At 39.0% G+C, this 18,138-nt stretch overlaps 1 protein-coding gene across 5 annotated transcripts in view; it reads left to right on the forward strand.

Annotated features, from left to right (window-relative positions):
• The window catches only part of TLN2 (talin 2), a 161,541-nt gene that overhangs the window by 133,876 nt on the left and 9,527 nt on the right, over positions 1 to 18,138 (forward strand). For all 5 annotated transcript variants that reach the window (XM_082061353.1, XM_082061352.1, XM_082061355.1 and 2 more), the window contains 6 exons: positions 600 to 725; positions 2,253 to 2,369; positions 4,016 to 4,201; positions 8,178 to 8,285; positions 9,820 to 9,925; positions 13,128 to 13,252. In XM_082061353.1, the coding sequence (XP_081917479.1) occupies positions 600 to 725; positions 2,253 to 2,369; positions 4,016 to 4,201; positions 8,178 to 8,285; positions 9,820 to 9,925; positions 13,128 to 13,252 (768 nt within the window). The remainder of the gene's footprint in view (positions 1 to 599; positions 726 to 2,252; positions 2,370 to 4,015; positions 4,202 to 8,177; positions 8,286 to 9,819; positions 9,926 to 13,127; positions 13,253 to 18,138) is intronic.

The following is an 18,138-nucleotide window of genomic DNA, read 5'->3' on the forward strand; positions in this document are numbered from 1 at the left end:
GCACCTAGGACTCCTGTCTTTGAGCTTGGGTTTAGGAGACAATACCTCCAGATTTGACTTTTCCTGACTGTAAAGCCAACTGAGCTGTTCAGACTTGAATTCTGTGTAGCTTCTTACAGAGGTTCAACTTCCTTTTCCCTGAAAGAACATCTCCCTCTAACATCTGGCCATAGCAAGTACATTTGATCTTTCAGTAGGTGATTTCAGAATTGATACATAACTGTAGCATTAGACCTTAAGCTTATAATCAATTTCTTTTCTTGGTCTTGTCCCACTTTCACCCTAAGGGTGAAGAATGTGCATAAAAGTAAACCTCCTCTTAGAGAGCTCAGAGGAAGGAAATTGTATCTGCAAACAGCATTTCCATTTCTTCACAACAAATAGTCACTTTTATAGATTCTGACCATTTGCATGAAACACTGCAGCTATCAGCACAGCTTTTCCATTTCCTATACGTTATGTGTTTTACTGGGGAAGAGGGAGGCTGATATTATTTGCGTATCAGTAGTAGATTTTGTTTATTTCTGTTCTAAAAATCGCACCCTCATCCAGACTGCCATTTCTTGCCTGGCACTTACAGCTGTTTCTCATTCCCATAGGTTGTCCTGATCAACGCCATCAAGGATGTTGCAAAGGCCCTTTCTGATCTCATTGGTGCTACCAAAGGAGCTGCCAGCAAACCAGCAGATGATCCATCCATGTACCAGCTGAAAGGTGCTGCCAAGGTAAAACCTTATTCTTACAATTTATTTGAAAGTATCTTTGCAATCACACTTGATAGACAAGCAAGGCTTGGATTTCAGCAGTTTGCTGATTGCCTGAAATCTCATCTCTTTCTTTGTTTCATTATAATCCTGGGATACTGCAGAAAAATAAGATTACGCTATTGAGTTTCCGTGATGCTATCCATTTTTGTAGGCTGTCAGAGGACTTCTGTGTTTTTGATGTAAGAACTGTAATCTTTCTGAAAGGAAACTTCTTTCTTTTTCAAGCCCATATCTGAGGGCAGATTCTCTTTTAATAATGTTATATGCTAAAATGTATCTGGTATAAAATGATACCTAACTACTACATTCTAAACAATGACATATGCTCAGGATAAGCATGTGGCCTTGCAGCTTGGTGAAGGTTGGGAGAAGGGGACGGAGAGAAAGAGGGAGAAAACCCCCTCCAACAACTCTACAGTAGGATATTGTGCACTTCTGACCCCTCTCTCCTAGGTTTTTCCAGGAAGTACATAGTTATCAGAGCTCAAAACTCACAGAGATTACACCACACCTGTGATGTCTTTGTGCTTTATTTCTGCTGCACCTGAGCTTTGATATTTGCCTCACAAGTATCTTGTGGCTTCCTGTCTACAAAATATTTCCAGATGTGGAGATTTAGGCAGTATTGCTTCTGCTTTCATAGTATGAGAGTGTCATGGTAGCTCCTTGCTTGACCAGAAGCTCTTCTGACCCTCATGTCTGTTGCTTACCTGTAAGATCTGTGCCTTGCTTCCTTTCAGAGCACAGGAGAACAGCACACTGTTGAGGCACTACTTGAAAATGACCCTTGTAGTCCAGAAAACTGCTTTCTTGGCACTTCCTGCTGTGAAGGGTGCTCTGCATTTAAAGTTGTAAATGCCAAGAAGTTGGCCTTTCAGTCTCTTCTCATTGTAGCTGTCATTAGTATCCTAGCATACTGGAGTACAGCAAAGGCGTAGTTATTACAGTGATGTTCTGCATCAGGACTATTGGGTTTGTAACCGGAACAGTAACACTGATTCTGTATCTGCATTTGGGCTTGAGGCTGGTGTTTGGCTGCTTGATTACCTGGGACTTTATCAGATTGCAGAGAGTGCACTGTGTAAATTTCAAAAAGAAATACCATACCTTGATTCACATCTCTCTCAACTTGCAGTGTAAAATGTATGGGAAGAAAAGGCACTAACATGATCTGTAGAAGAGACCTATCCTGGAAATGTTGTGAATTTTCCAATTTTTGGTAAAAGTTTTGCTAGAACACTCACACTTCTGATGGTATCTCTATGCAGTTAGTTGTGCTACATTTCTGCAACTTGCAGGGAGCCCTCAGAAACTGACTGACAGGAGAGCTGATATTTAATCCCATAACAAGTACTGTTTCTGAAGCCTGTTAGGCCCTATCAGAAGTGATAATGCTACCCAGATTAATTTGCCTTGCTTCATACCCTGCTGCCTTTGAAAAATGGGAGGAAGGAATCACATATTTTTGTCGTCTTCTCCCTCCAGGTGATGGTAACAAATGTCACATCGCTTTTGAAGACTGTTAAAGCAGTAGAAGATGAAGCTACACGAGGGACAAGAGCTCTCGAGGCCACAATTGAGTACATCAAACAGGAACTCACGGTACAGAATGCAGTAGCCATATGTGGCAGTTTTTAAAAGTGCATGCTCTTACGCTCAGACCAGCCTGCCCAGGCTCCTTCCTCTAGCCATGCTTTACCGCCTTCCAGTGCACTGGATGCCATTTGCTTCTCTTTATCTGTTGCAAATCACCTCTGCATGTACAAATACAATGCCACTTCAGCCTTTCTACTTTCAGACGTGATCAGCCCCCCACTTTGAGATGCTGCTGTCATACAAATCTGGAAGCAACTGCTTCTTTCTTCTTTAGGCATTAAGCTTTCATGACAGATATTATTTTCTGAGTCCCATGCTGTTTGCTCTTTTTTGATCCTAGCTTCAGTAGTGTCAGCATCACAGCCATATTGTACCTGCAGATTTACTCTTGTTTCTATTTTTTCTTTATTATGAAATGATACTACCAGTGACACATAGTCTGCTCTCTGAGAATCTGTCTGAGAAGGAATTACAAATAGCATGGAATTCTCTCCCAGATTGGGTGTTGCACCATGACAATTGTTTTCCTCCTTCTTTTAGGTATAAAAGTATAGCCTCCAGCTGCAGCATTCAGGTGTTTGGTGGTTTTTTGTTTGTTTGTTTACTAGTAACTAGTCAGTGACATAAGCTAATACCTGCAGGTTTGTGAAGAAGCCTGATTTTTTTTTTTTTCTTCTTTTACTTACAGTTCGTTTTTATAAGAAAACTATAGACAGAGTCTTCAGCAGAAAATATATTTTGTTGTATAGTCTGTGGATTAGCAATTTTTACACTGCACTGGTACAATTTTGCCTTGTCAAGTGCTCTCCATAAAACATCTGTCCTTCATGGTGTGAGCAATGCTGTTATAAGAAAGCAAGAACTAATTTTGTTGTTGGTGGTTTTGCCCTTTTTTAAAAATAATACCTGTATATAGTTGGGAATTCGTACAGTGTCTGCAGCTATAAAAACTCCTGATTTGGTACCTGATCAGGAATGTTCTGTATGATATCCAGTGCATATTACTGTCTTGTATCCTCATGAAGGCCTGGCTAAGATACCTTCCTTCCCATAACTCTGATCTAAAACTTGTCCAGATCTGTCATTGAAGGACTGTACATTATCACATCTGCTTTCTCAGTCTGGTTGGTAAACGTCCCTTCTCTTCCTTTTTGTCAGCATTGCTAAGGAATGGGTCTGTGGTGGTGGTGTTGTCATCTCTTTCATAGTGAGAAAAGTGGAGTATCATGAGAGGTTGCCAAGGATGGCACGTACATGCTCCAGAAAATGCATCAGTCTTGACTTGGAACTCCAGGGACTGAATCTGAGCAACATTGGAGGATGTCCTTTACATATTTAACTAGACTTTCTGTTTTAACATGGCTTCCATTTCTGGAGAGAGAGAGTGAAAAATTGATGAACCGGGAGCATGGCATTGACTGGGGTCATTTTTGTCCAGACATTTGCATTTTGTACGCTTCCCTCAGCTTATTGATTTCTCTGCTGTCTGTAGGTGAGTGGGCTTATCAGGACCAGGCGAGAATATTAGAGTACTGCAAGTCTGTTTCTAATTTCCTGCTGTTCAAAGGCTGCTGCCAGTTGCTGTCTCTTTCTCATGGTGGTTCTGCTCTGACTTGAATGGCATCAGGCTTTCCTTCTGCTTTCACTTTCAGGTGTTTCAGTCAAGCGAGGTTCCAGAAAAGACATCATCACCTGAAGAATCGATCCGGATGACGAAAGGAATCACCATGGCAACTGCCAAAGCTGTTGCAGCTGGGAACTCATGCAGACAGGAGGATGTGATTGCTACAGCAAATCTGAGCCGCAAAGCAGTGGCTGACATGCTGACAGCTTGTAAGGTAAAGATTCACTTCCTTGCCCAAGAGTGCGCTTGTGTGTGTGTGTGTCTAAATCTCTTGAATGTTATTTGTATTAATTATTTAATTTTCAGATGAGAAACTTAATGGTTATGATAATTTTAAGGAAACGTCTCTCTGAGAAAGGCTTTTCTGTGCAATGCACAAAAAAAGCAGGGCTAATATTGACTGTTTTCTTTCTGTGAAAATGAGAAGTTTTATTTGGCCTGAAATCTCCTAGTTTTCAGTGTCTTATTAAACTGGAAGACAAGAAATCTGTGCAAGTGTTAGAATGTACAAACAATCCTATGGTCACAAATATGATTTCAGTATTTCTAGGAACAGTGAAAGGAATCACTCAGGTCTATTTTTAGCAGTCCTTTGCCCCTTAACCAAACCTCTTGGTTTGTTTAATTTCTTCTGCACTTTTCAAAAATGCATTTTGCCTTTATTGGTATCCTCTTTCTTATACTTGCTTGAGCTAGACAACTTTCAGCCACTGACCTGCAAAACTGGGGTGGAAGTGTATGTCATATAAATGGCTATTAAACCATTTGGCTTTGTTTTGATGATGAAAAAAATCTAGGCATAAATTTTTTAAAAATGGGATTATAAAAACTTAATTCCTTTTGGTCTTCAGTAGTAATTATATATGCCTAGAAATTATATTTATTTATTTTTGCCTTTACAATTGTGGAGGATGACGGTAAAATGATGGTGCTCTGTGAGGTATCCGATTTTTCACTATTTGGTCAAATCCTAAATGCTTCAGTCGGTGATTATTTTTTAGCCTAATAGTACCCAGGTGGAAGGGTTAATTTTGTTTTTAAAATGATCCTTGTACAAAAGTGCAAGTTCTAATATAACTTAGACTTCGATTTATACAAAACCATTTGCATGGAACTTTTTATTTTGACTTAGTTTTCTGACAGAGTTTTTAGACTGTGACAGTTCTTGATGACTTTACATGCTTCAAATTTTGGTTATGTTCTCAGAAGGTCAACAAAACAAAGCTGCTCTAATTTGCCTGGGAAAATTAAACAACTGTGCTACTTACATAGGAAGTACTGTAGCCTAATATGTCTTAGGCACAATCCAGTTAATTGAAACTTCTAAGGGAGGCTAAGAGCAGTTCATAGTTGTGCAACGTTCTGATAAATCCATTCAGGCATTAATTCAGATGCGGAGGTGCACTAAACATCCTTTGTCATTTGGAGGTGGCTAGCGTAGATGCATTTTTGTTTCAGTCTCTCCAAACAGGCAGCAAATTCTTAGCGACAGAATCTTGTGTTTCCAAAAATGTTAGAAACACACACAACATGCAACCAGACAGGTAATTTTTAACATTTCATTATGGATGTTCACCTTTTTATGTTTAGATTTGCTCCCAGTTATTTTAATGGTTTTGGAGTTCACGCATCGCTGGATGCTGACAGGATGAAACTTCCTGCAAAATGAATAACGGAGGTCTGGGATGCTGGATCTCCCAGGGAATTACCTTCAAAGTAATTTACAGAAGGGAAATGGCTGGGAATCATTTTGCTGATGTATAATGATACACTGACAAGGACCCATTGCAGACAATTGATTCCTCCATGAATTAGGCTCCAGTACTCTAAATTAGTAAGGAACACTCACACATAACAGCAAACTTGCTATAGTGTAGTTTAGACCTGCAAAGACTAGTTTTGTCTTGTCCAGCTTTCCTGTTCCTACAAATTTTGCTCAGAGACTTAGCAATCTTATGCCGTTGATTTCTACAAATTGATAACTGTATGTGGTATTTCTGTGATAAGCCACATCCCTTGAATTTTAGGAGTAGGAACCAGCAGTCTTAGCCTCACTATGCCACAAAAGCTGTGCAATGCAGCGCAACTTGGGTTTTGTGATATGTGACAAATCCTGGAGGGGTTTCCAGTATGATTAAGCTAGTCTGTATGATAAGCACTGACAAATAATCAGGTTTCGATGCCCTTTATGTGAAGACAAAAGTGCAATTATATGATCTACAGTAGAATTGTACAGAATGTAGTTCAGACTGTTGCGAGTCCTAACTGGTGCAGTGAGATTTCTGTTGGCATGTTTCTGGGTTAAAAAAATGTCGTCTTAAAATTACTTTGTCACCTCTTTAGTCTGCTGTGAATTATATGGTTTGTTTTAGGACTCATTGAACCTTAAAAATGCTCCCAAAATATTCAGATATCAGTTTTGGTTACATACGCAAATCATAACAGGAAGCTTCTATTTCTCTCCTACAGATGTTTGCTCTAACTGCATGTGTAACAATAATATTTAAGTGCAGAAGAGGCATATTAGGGTGCTTACAATATATGCACATGAAACACTGGGGGATCCGTCTGCCCTACATGAAAATGAAAAATAAGCCATTCTGGATTTTTTGGGCCTCCGGAACTTGTTTACTAAAGTATACTAAGTATACTAAAGATGGGGAAAATCCTACCCTGTTTCCTTCCATCCCCTTTCCCTTCAGATTATTTGTTGACAAGATGAAGAGATGAAGGTGGTTCATGAGCCATTTTTGTGCTCTGCTGATTCTGAACTTCCCCACAGAGGGAGCCCATGGACCAGCTCCAGGCCCGGCTGACACCAGCACTTGCTTGGGATGTTGAGGGTTGCAGGCAGGGCTCAAAATTCAAGTGAGCGCTGAGACAATCCCCTGTCCTAATGGAAGATATGAGGCTGCAGGGGTGGAAGGAGAGATGTTCTGTGAGAGAAGATGCTGTTTTTTGAGATTTTTAGGAAGTTTCATTTGTCAACAACTACTATTTCTGTTCAATTAAGTTTCCTAGAAGTTTATTTTAGAAAACAGAAGGCGTGAGGAGGCTGAAGTTTTCACTTACTGTTAAAAATAAAATTATTTAGCCAGGCTTATGTCAGATGTCAGACATTATACTCAGTGGAAATCCTTAAGAACTGGCTCTGCTGCTGCTTCTCTGCATTTAAACAGATGGTTCCAGCATTGCCTGTTACTGTGTTAAATTCTGATGTCAAGATAAAGCCATTCATAAGCTGTTACTTACAACATGGTACCAGATAACAAAAAGCAGCTAATTCTTTTTGTGGGTGGGTTGGTTGGTTTGTTGTGTCTCTCATGTAGGGTAACAAGGTCCTGGCACTTCTGTAGCACTTTTCATCTGCCATTTTTGCAAGGCTTTCTATGAGGAACAAACTATTATCTCGATCTTGCAGAATGGAGAAGGCAAAGTGAGAGACCCACATTTGAGGCAAGTACTGAGGTAGCTGAGCTCTGATTGGGCCCAAGTCTTCAGGGCCAGCCCAGCACTTTGATCTCTAAAGCAGATGGACACTCCTGCTTTCATTCCTTGTTGGTAGGCTGCACAAGCAAAAAAATGGTTTGGCATATTTCTAACCTGTAAGATGTAAACAACCATTTGTGGGTGGCAAAACTACACTCATAATTTTGATTTTTGTGGGTATTAGTAATAAAGAAGAGCCACAATAGCATAACCTTTGCCCTGGAGAACAGAATATACATAAACCAAGAGCCCATTCCGTCTCCAAGGTATTTTCCAAGAGACATATTTTCATCAGAAGAAATCAAAAATCCTCTTGTGTTTTCAGATGGTTCTTCAGGGTTGAAGAACCCTGGCAGAAAAAGCTATGAGTGCCAGGACATTGTTACCTTATATGAGAGATACAACAAACCTGCTGATAATACCCAAGGAAGGATGCTAAGAAAGACTGCAGATGCACACCCAGGCAGGAGGATGTGCTGATAAAAGGAAAAGTGTTCCCAGTGCCGTCCTCAGAACTGGAGCTCTACTGCTCTCTGAGTGGACTTTGCTTACACCTTTACAACAGAAATGACTGGCCCTCAAGCTCAAATGTCATTTGCACATTATGAAAAATCTCTTCCTTCTCTTTTCTCTATCTTCTCTGTGTTGACCTCTTCTTGTGGGAGCAGTTTTGGGGTACTAATGTTGTTTTGCCTCCTCAGCAAGCATCATATCACCCAGATGTGAGTGAAGAAGTTCGAGACAGAGCCCTGCGCTTTGGAACAGAATGTACCCTGGGATACCTGGAGCTCCTGGAACATGTTCTCCTGGTAAGGAGGAGTCTGCACACATATACTGGATCCCTTCAAGGAGAATAATCTCTCTGATTTCCTTCTATAATGGCTGCTAGTGACCCATTTTTATCAGTTTGTCACAAGTTTATGAACAGGTTTGTTATTCAGGAAAAGCAAGCTGAGGTAAACTCAGAACTTCAGCTCAAACTGCAAGACAGAAGGGAGACTGGAAGTGTTTAAATGGGGATGAATTCTGGATCAGATCTGGAGGCAGCATGGGTCCTGACCTAAAAATGGTCCCTGACAAAGACACTAAAATAAGACACTTCAGTCTTCTTTTAAGCCCACTATAAGTGTTAGACATATTTGGCACACTCCTGTCCCCTAGACCAAAGAGGTTATGTGATCTTTACGAAACCACTTTAACATGCCTTTTTGCAGTTCTGATTCCAGGAAAATAAGAGGCACCTACTCAATGCCATCCCAAAACCCCAAGCCAGCACAATCTCACAAAAAGCTCTCCAACTCATGCCAGACAGGACACCCCCAAAGTCCACCCATACACTGACATGGTAGTTCCAGAAAGACATAATTCCTTGTCTGACAGAGTTCTCACCAGGCCAAGTTAAAAAAAAAAAAAAAGTTTAATTTATTCTGTCAAAGTAAGGGGCTGAGCGTTTGACTGCAAAATGGCAAACACACAAAAAGATAAAATGTATTTTTAATGTGCACCTACTTTTCAGAGCTGCTTTGCAGTGGAGTTTTGGAAACAATTAAGCAAATGCACACCTGCATGTGACTTGGGAGACTCAACCCCTTGTTTTGCTGTTAAATCTCTGTCACTCTCAGAAGTAGTTTTTGAGTATAAACGAATTTCCAGAACTTAATCTTTTTTCTCCTTATGCTACGGTAATTAAAATGCAGATGTCCCTGTTCAGGGGAAGAATTCAGCTTCACTGTCTGAAAGTCTGACTGTTTTCCATTTGAAGAAGCACAGTTTAATACTTGATGCAAATTCAGTTCAGAGGTGTCTGTCTTTCCCTTGCATTGAGGGGTCTCACCCAGGGTTGGCACTTCCATTGCCGATTTTTCCCAGAACAGGCAACTAGCACTAGCTTGCAGAACTCTGTAATTCTATTTCTTAGAAATAGTGACCAACCAGTTTGTTAATAATAGAAAATCAGCCCCTCTCCAGCAGTTTAGAAATACTAAGCCTGATGCATAAGTAGAATGACTGTAGTATCTGAGAACAGAGTGCTAAAGCTGCATATTCCTCCCACATACTCACACATGTGCCTCTGTTTTGGAGAATTCTGTCCTAGTTTTAGTACTGAGAGCTTCCAGCCAATATTGGCAGTTTGTGTAGAAATGCAAAGCAGCGCTGCTCTCCTAGTGTGCATCACACATTGCTGTGTAAGCCTTTGCCCCCGACAATCGTACTTCTCTCACTGGACTGATGTTTTATCTCAGCCAACTGCTGTATAAAATACAACTTTCACTAGTGTGCCTTGAGAGTGTTCCAGCGTTCTCTGGAACCCTTACCATTATTACATTTTATCTTTTCCTTTAGATCCTTCAAAAACCAACTCCAGAACTAAAGCATCAGTTGGCCTCTTTCTCCAAGCGGGTTGCTGGTGCTGTTACAGAGCTCATCCAGTCAGCAGAAGCAATGAAAGGTGAGTTGGGCAGCCTGCTCCCAGCACAGAGATTATGATCTGTCATTTCTGTAGTTCAAAACAAAACCAAAAGCTAAAAAAAATCCCTTTTAGTATGTTTTGACAACATGTTTTGACAACAGCTACTTCTGTTCTTTTAATTTCTCTGCTGATGTTCACTTGTTTGCAGTGTTGGTAAACGTGTCTGTTTGACCCTCTCCCACTCCATCTGATTGGTCATAAGTCATCTGTGAATGGAGATGGAACCATCAAGCAGAGGCATAGCAGCAGAAAACAAAATACAGCATCGCTGCTCTTGAACTGGTGGCTGAATTGTAATTTATGGCTGATTCCTTCCTTTATGCTCATGTTTGTTCAGTCAAAATAAATTCTTTGCTTTGCAGTAATAGCTGCTTTCCAACTTCAAATAAAAGGGCATAACCATCATCTTCCTGAATTAATGCTCAGACTCTGGCAATAATGTAAGTTTTAGACCTATAGTTCTCTCTGTGCCTCTGTCTGGGTCTCGCCCTGATAAAGTATGTTAGTGGAACAATGAGACTTCAGAAAATTGTCGTCGGATCATTTCCTGAACTCTTAGAACTGAAAAAAAACTTGAGGTCAGATATAAATTCAGCACTCAAATAAGCAATGAATTCCGTTGCTTAGCAGAACTTCACTGTTCTTGTAACAGAGGAGTGATATTTTTCTCAAATACTGACTTCCTTAGTAAAATTTTTATCCAGTGATGCATGTGAACTCTTAGGATGACATTTCTAATATTATACATTTTAAATTAAACTAATACATTTTAAGCATAGTGTTATTAAATATCAGACTACATCTGCTATTAATAGAAATACTGGGAGCTTTAGTCTGAATAAATCTTCACAGCCATCAGGAGGGTACATGAGCATTTTAATCCCATAGGTAACAGAATACCAAATATTTTTAATAAAGCATTGTAATAACTTTTTTTTTTTTAATTCTACCCCTCCCTTAACAAAGGCTTCTAGTAAATTCATACTTGTTCAATCATTCTTTGCTAAGCTAGGCCAGAGAACTCTCTACCAATTTTTCTGATATTCTGTGTAATACATAGTGCAGATTTTCCTCCGTTATTTCCTGCTTTTATGAGTACACATTTCTTGGAAACAAATCCTGACTAAACAATTTTCATACATGGGAGTTCCTTATTTTCCTGGTTGTCTTTTTTTTTTGTGTGTGTGTGTATGGGGGGGTGGTGTTCTTCCTCTGTATCTTAATACAGTAACTTTGTGTCATATAACAGTGACCTGCATTATGCTTTTTCCTTGTTCAGGTAATTTATTTTGAATTCTTCAGCCTTTTATGCACTATTTCTTATGTTTTGAAATTTGCATTTTCTAACAAGCCAAGCCAATATCAGAATTTTTCTCTTCCCTAAATGCTTTAAAAAATATTTCTATTGTCCTCATCTTTGGAGACATTTATTCATTTGCATTTTTATTTATATTCATTAAAATAAAAATTCAGTTTTTTCTTTCTTTTTTCACTTACTGCCTGTAGGGGATTGTTTTTTAATTCATGTTAGAAGCTTTTTTTGTGGAAAACAAAATGTTTTTAACCATTCCTAATTTTTATTCCTAATTTTCATTCATAGATAAATGATAAAATTATATCTCCTAACCAATTTAGCATGTAAATGTTTTCACCTTTGTGAAAAGCCTTTTTTTGAAGAGGAACAGATAGATTTACAAGTTTGGATTTGACTGTCTTTACACATGCTGCCTGTATCAAAGTTGGTTTTTTTCCCTGCTTTATCTGCCTGCCAATCTTAGTGTTTAATATAGAATTCCTTCAACTTGTAAACCAGTTGAGCTGAAAAATGGTATTTGGTAATGTTTTGATATTTTATATAAAATACATATATATATACACACACGTACACACACTATATAGGGATCAGCAGCATGAGATGTAGCTCATGAGATTACAGTCCCATGTACTTCAGCTTTCTCCCACCACATCTTAAAGAGGAGCCCATCATTTTGCGTTGTCCTGTGATTTGATCACCCAGAGCAGAAACTGCCTCATTCTTCAGCTGGTGCAACGTTAATCGTCAAGCATTCAAGCCTATTTCCTTTGGTGTTTGATGAATCAGACAGGGGTTATGTTATTCCTGATGCAAAGTGCCAGTATCCTTCTTGTAAGCTGTTCTTCCCTAGTAACAATTGATGTTTCAGTCGGTATTTTAATATTAGGTTCACCTAAATTTTCTGATCAAGTTTCAATAGTTTAACAAGGTCATAAGAGATTTTTTTTCAATTCTAGTTTAGTCTTCCTTTGCTTGGTGTGCACTGCTTCCCGTACTTTTCGATTTCCATCTGTGACACCACTTTCCCCCCTTGCCCTTAGTAGTTATGAACTTAAAAGTTTTCTTTCTGGCTTCCTTTTCTCTCTCCATCTGACTTTTGTTTTGCCTGTTTCATTGCTTCCCTCTGTCCAGAACATGGATGCTTTCTGAGTCGTGTCATCCAGAGAATAATGTTATGAAACTGGAAATTATAATGCACTGAGAACTTCCAAAAATCTGAGATTGCCTCCAGCCAAGTATTAATTTTGTGGACCTATGAAATTTCTTTGAGCCAAGAGAAATGGCAAAAAGTAAAAAAGCTCACCTGTGGATATGCTATAGAAACTACTTTGAGCTTCTCTACGTTGCTGTTAGAAACACATTGCCAGAATTGTACTTTTTTTCAGTCAATACGAGCTTCATCTCTAACCACTGCCAAAAAAAGGGACTCTGAAAAGTGTGCTGTGGATGATGATCTGTTGTCTATAATGGGTCCTCTTTACCATTTATCATTCTGTCAGACTTCTCAATTTACCTTACAACTTGGTCAAGTTAGAAACCATCTTTGTAAGAGCTCTGAATGTTGAGTGACAGCTACTTTTGTTCTCAGTATGGCCAGTATCCCTTTTTGAAGCTGCTTTGCTTACACAGTTCTTAATTAAGTTACTTTCACAACAGAATAATCCTGTAAAATCCTTTTTTTCAATCTGACTCGTGTTTTGCTCTCAATGGCACAAACTACAGTGTTTTTATGCCATTATGGCACTAATCAGCTTTCTACAATGTGCATTCTGTATTTGACACTTGAAGTCTGATTGTAAATCACCCTGTTTGAATGGCAGCTCGCAGTGGCACTGAAGTTATTGTCTTTGTCTCCATTAATTTCAGGGACAGAGTGGGTGGATCCAGAAGACCCAACAGTCATTGCAGAGACAGAGCTGCTTGGGGCTGCAGCATCAATTGAGGCTGCAGCAAAGAAGTTAGAGCAGCTGAAACCAAGAGCCAAGCCAAAGGTGAGTGTCCATCCCCATTGTTTCTTTGAATTTAACAAAGCAAAGGATGCATATAGCCCATATGTGGGTGTTTATGTTGTTACTGTCCACGATAAAGGTATCAACAGTCAAACCTTGCTTCAGTCTCAGTGCCACTAGACACAACACTGGATGGGACTTACGCCTGAAAGAAGAGAGTGAAAAGATACTGTTCAGGGAGTGAGTCAAGCACCAGCCATGAGCAAGCAAAGGAAGAAAAGCCAAATGTCAGAAATCTTTTTAAGAGTTATGGTATCATTAGTGCTGATTATTTACTTTACTGTTTCCAAACACATTTTACTGATGTGAGAAGTCATTCTCACTTGCTTTCCTTTGAAGACCCTATCTGAATGTGTGTAGTATAGCACGAGAAAGCAGCAGCAACACAGAAGGGATTCAGCAGAATGCAAAAGGCATTCAGGATTTTCTAAGGTTAAAAACATAACATTTTATGCTATGCTAAAAGAGTAGCTGCTTCAGTATCAAATCAGATATGTGGTCGGACTGTTTATATTTAGTTTTCCTGAAGGAAAATAAGTTACAGTTCATTATGAAACCAACGAGTGTTGCATGATGCCAGATCATTTCAAACGTATCTCTGAATATATTATATGAAATTAAGCCAACTATTTTCATGTATGGTACAGAAAGAATAAATGAAACTCCTGTTACTTGTGGTTGTATGTATAGCTCACAAGATTGCTACCTTTTGTCCAATGTGGAATAACAGGCAGATTTTAGAAGCAATTACCACGTTGCCTAGAAGTCTATCTCTTTAAAATGAAAATTATGCTTTGGCTGTGTAATTGGCTTCAGGAAAGGACTATGTATCTATTTCCCTCTTTATGCTGCTTTGTAGGTGCATAACTGTTTTCTAAGTAAAGCTAATGAGTCTTTTTAAAAAGCAGGGCCTCAAGAACGTTCAGTGTTGGATGACTGTTTTCAGTGCAGGGTGGTATTTTGTCACTCAGGAACATCAGATGAAATAACTATTGATAGCTTCATCTTTGAGGTCTTTCCACCCACCTCTCCCTGCTTAGTGATGGCAATAAATTACCTCATGAAAAAGAAATGCTCTTTGTCCTGCATTTTTTTTACAAGTACATCCATCTTGTTTGTAAAGAAAAATTGTCCTTTATAAAGAGATCCTGCAGAGCAGAGGACATAGGCTGAGGAGAGGAAGAGTCCTCCATCACCTTTTCTATACAACCACTGCACAATGGTGTATGTGTGTTGCTTGGGAACCATGGAGCAGTTTCCTTCCAACATCTAAGCCACTCTAGGGTCATTGTAATTTTCCAGTGAATGCAGATCTCACACCTGCTTCTCGTTTAACATGTTAATTTGACTATCCAGTCTGCCTGGGATTTATTGGTCTGTTTATTTGTCATTTTCTGAAACTAAAATATGTATCCAACTGTTTGTTTAATTTGGGATTTAAACAGCCTTTGCATCCTTTTTTAGATGTTTAATCCCTTTCTCACTGTGGATTGTAGTACACATCAAAGGTACTAGGAGGATCCCAGAGGGGCTCAAATGCCACTTTTTTTCCTGAAGACTTGTAGCTTGTATCCTCCTGGCATAGGATTTCCTGCTTTGAACAGGCTCCATCTTTCTCATGTTTGTCTTTGACAACATACATGGTGTTGTAGTGCGAATGCCTAGACTAGGTGCGAAGGTGGACACAACTGATTTTTCTTATGCAGGAATAGTAGCTCTCTTCTGCAACGGAACAGAGCACTGGACCACCAGACAGCTTAGACCAAATCCTGCTTTGCTTGACAGTAATCATCATTAAGGGAACTGGCAGAGAAGTCCTTAGCTGGTAATTTTAGTATAATCTGCCTGGAGGAAATCCATCATCTTCATCATTATTAATTGGCGGCCAATTCTCTATTTTGGGATAAGAGAGTGGGAGTCATTTGATTTAGTCTTGGAACTTTCATCTTTGTATGTTCCAGCTTATCTATTATAGTTGAAGGTAGGGGTTTTGCTTATTTGTTCCACCATCTTATTTTTTTATACTTTTGGCTTTTAAAAATTCTTATTTTCCTTGTTTTCTCTTCATATTTTTGCACCTATCATAGCCCCTTGATGTCTTTCTTAGACTGAGACCAGCAGCATGAGATCTCTTAATTTTCCACTACTGGGAATCGTCTTATTCTAGAGAACAATGTCTAATAAGTCACAGACCTGCTAGCTGCTGCCCATATTTTATTGAATGATGCATATTCTCTTTGCTTTAAATCCTGGTCATTTCACTGCTGGTGAATGTGGCCTTAAAATGCTTAGTCTGCTAGTCCACTGCCCCAGTTTTAATCTTTCTTCTGAGCTTATCTTTGGCAAGCACTTTGCAGACTCTCCTAAGTAGGTGGTGTTACCCCTCTCAGTAACGTAACACTTGTTCAGCATTCTCATTGCAGTGTTCAAGGCGGGGAATGATCCGCGAAGCAATTTGTTCTTTATTGTTTATTAAGGAAGTTTTGGCTGTCACATTTCCTTTAAATACAATTCCATTTTTCCTGAGTGTGGACTCCCTTTTTTTGTTTTCCAGTTGTGGAGGGCGAAGTGTCTTGCAAGGCAGCCATATATTCCTCCTTTTCTGCAAATATGCCACTGGCTGTAAAATAACAACCCCCCAAAATTCATATTTTTTTGGAAGAAAAATGTTTTCTCTAATAAAAACTACATGCTTCACTAATACTGGCAAAAGAACACTTAAGGAAAAAGGTGTGGTAGATGAGCTATTACAGAGTATTGCTGCACCTATCCTGTTCTGTTGGAATGCTCTTCATGCTTCTATGCAGGCCCGTGCCTTCAAACACAAGTGTCTTTAGTGTTCCATAAATTCCCTGCTGTTATCTTTTGGTAGTTTGTCCTTTTTTTTCCCAAGATGAATCAAACCTGGATGCCTTTTTCTGCAGGACTCTGTGTGATATGTTTGATATATTAGGTTGTTATTTAATCCAACTATATATCAAACATATTCCTACAGTGTCCTGCCCTGTCTCCGGGGGTTTTAACATAGTAGAAGGCAATATGAAGGAGTACATTTACTCACAAGCAGGTTTAGAAGACTTCCTGCAGATTCCTAATATAATCTGACTTAAAATATATACATGAAGGGCTCCTTTATCAGCAGAGTTGCTCTCGGAGGGACTTTGAAATTGTGTAGGGCCTTTTATGACAGTGAGCAGAAGCTGTGTCAAGAACTGACTTTCACGGAAATGGTTATTGTGTTTTCCATGGCTCAGTGCAGTAACTTGCCCATATTGCTTTTATTTTTATGAAATAGAAGATGAGCGCTACTTCAAAATAAGATAGTTTATATTTGGAATTTTTTTTCTACTGTTTAGCAATGAGATTGTGGCCTCATTTGTTCTCCTATTAACCTTGACTTTATGCTGCTCCTAATAATGGAGATTCTACAGAAAACTGGTTAAAATACAGTACAAAACCATCTCAAGTTATATATTTTTAATGGCGCAATCAACTTTTTCAGGGTATTTCATGCTACAGACTTTGCAGCTAGCCTAGTAATTTTGGTTTGTCTGTTCTAGTGACTTCATTTTCCAATCCATTTATACCCATACATAGTCAGCGGCTTTTCCTAAATGATAAGAAAAATTTTAAAGTGCCAAACAACTTCATCTACACATCAGTTTTTATTTTCAGATCATTCTGGTTTTCTGGTGTCTATGGATGCTATGGCTTCATCTCCTGGATTTTCTTTTAGTTATGTGGTAGTTATGTGAAGTGCTGTAGGGCTGAGCACTGCTTGATGTGCCATTTTGTAATGCTTTGTAATTACTTGTAATTATATTTTATTATTTTATAATTGGCTGCTATTTCATCAGATTGCAGTAACAGGAGAACTAAACCTGACTCAGATTTAGAAGGATGCACTTAGCTTTGCAAATGAAATGCCCAGTTTCCAGACTCCAAGCCCACTTAGCTGGTGTTCCTATAGTTAGTTGACACAAGAATACTCTGGTTGCATAAGTTAGAAGAAACTTGTTTAAGAAGCCCCATCTCTCACAAGGTGATCTGTTCTGGTATTGTATCTGCTAGCCTTGCTGGCCACACTGCATTGGATTGTGGTAGGCCTGTGATTTGATCATAAACAAAATACATTCTGTTGGTTTATTTTGTATGAAAATCAGAATATATAGCCCTGGCCTGGTTCTGTTTGAAATAACAACCATTTATCTCTCTCTATTCTGTTAACTGTTCAGAAGCTAGTCAGCATGCTTAAGTGGATAAATGTTTTCAGTATTTGTTTAAATGATTGAAAAGTCAGGGAAGTTGCTGTTTTATGGAACAATAGATTTGCATTTTAAATAGTAAGAAACCTCATTAGGAACAGCTGATCTCTCTATAATATTTGCTCACGCTTGTTGAAAGACGCATTTGGATGACTGGAATGTTCCAGACAGACCTTTGGAACTTCACATCTGCAAGGTGACTAAACCGGACTGCCTCACAATGCTGCTCTCTGTGAAAGGACAGCTCTTACCAAAGCTCTTAGACCTATGCACTTGCTTGGTATCTACGTTACATTTCTTAGTATAAGTGAATGAAACAACATATGTTTATCACTTTTTTAAGCTTGAAGTCTTTAAATATTCAGAAAATGTTCTACCTGTTTCAGCAATCCTGAAAGCCAGTATTATAGCATTAAAAAGGTAATACTGATATGGGAAAACAAGAATTTCTTTTCAGACCTGCACTTTCCTGAATGTAATAGCCCTAGTGGAGGTAATGTGCTAAAAAGGTGAAGGCAATTCTTTAAGTATCTTGTGTGATACTCAATTCCACATGTGAGCAGCCACAAGGGCAACTTAATGTTTAAATTCACTTATGTTGAC

The sequence above is a fragment of the Streptopelia decaocto genome (genome assembly GCF_964273445.1).
Source record: "Streptopelia decaocto genome assembly, chromosome: 9".
Lineage (NCBI taxonomy): Eukaryota > Metazoa > Chordata > Aves > Columbiformes > Columbidae > Streptopelia > Streptopelia decaocto.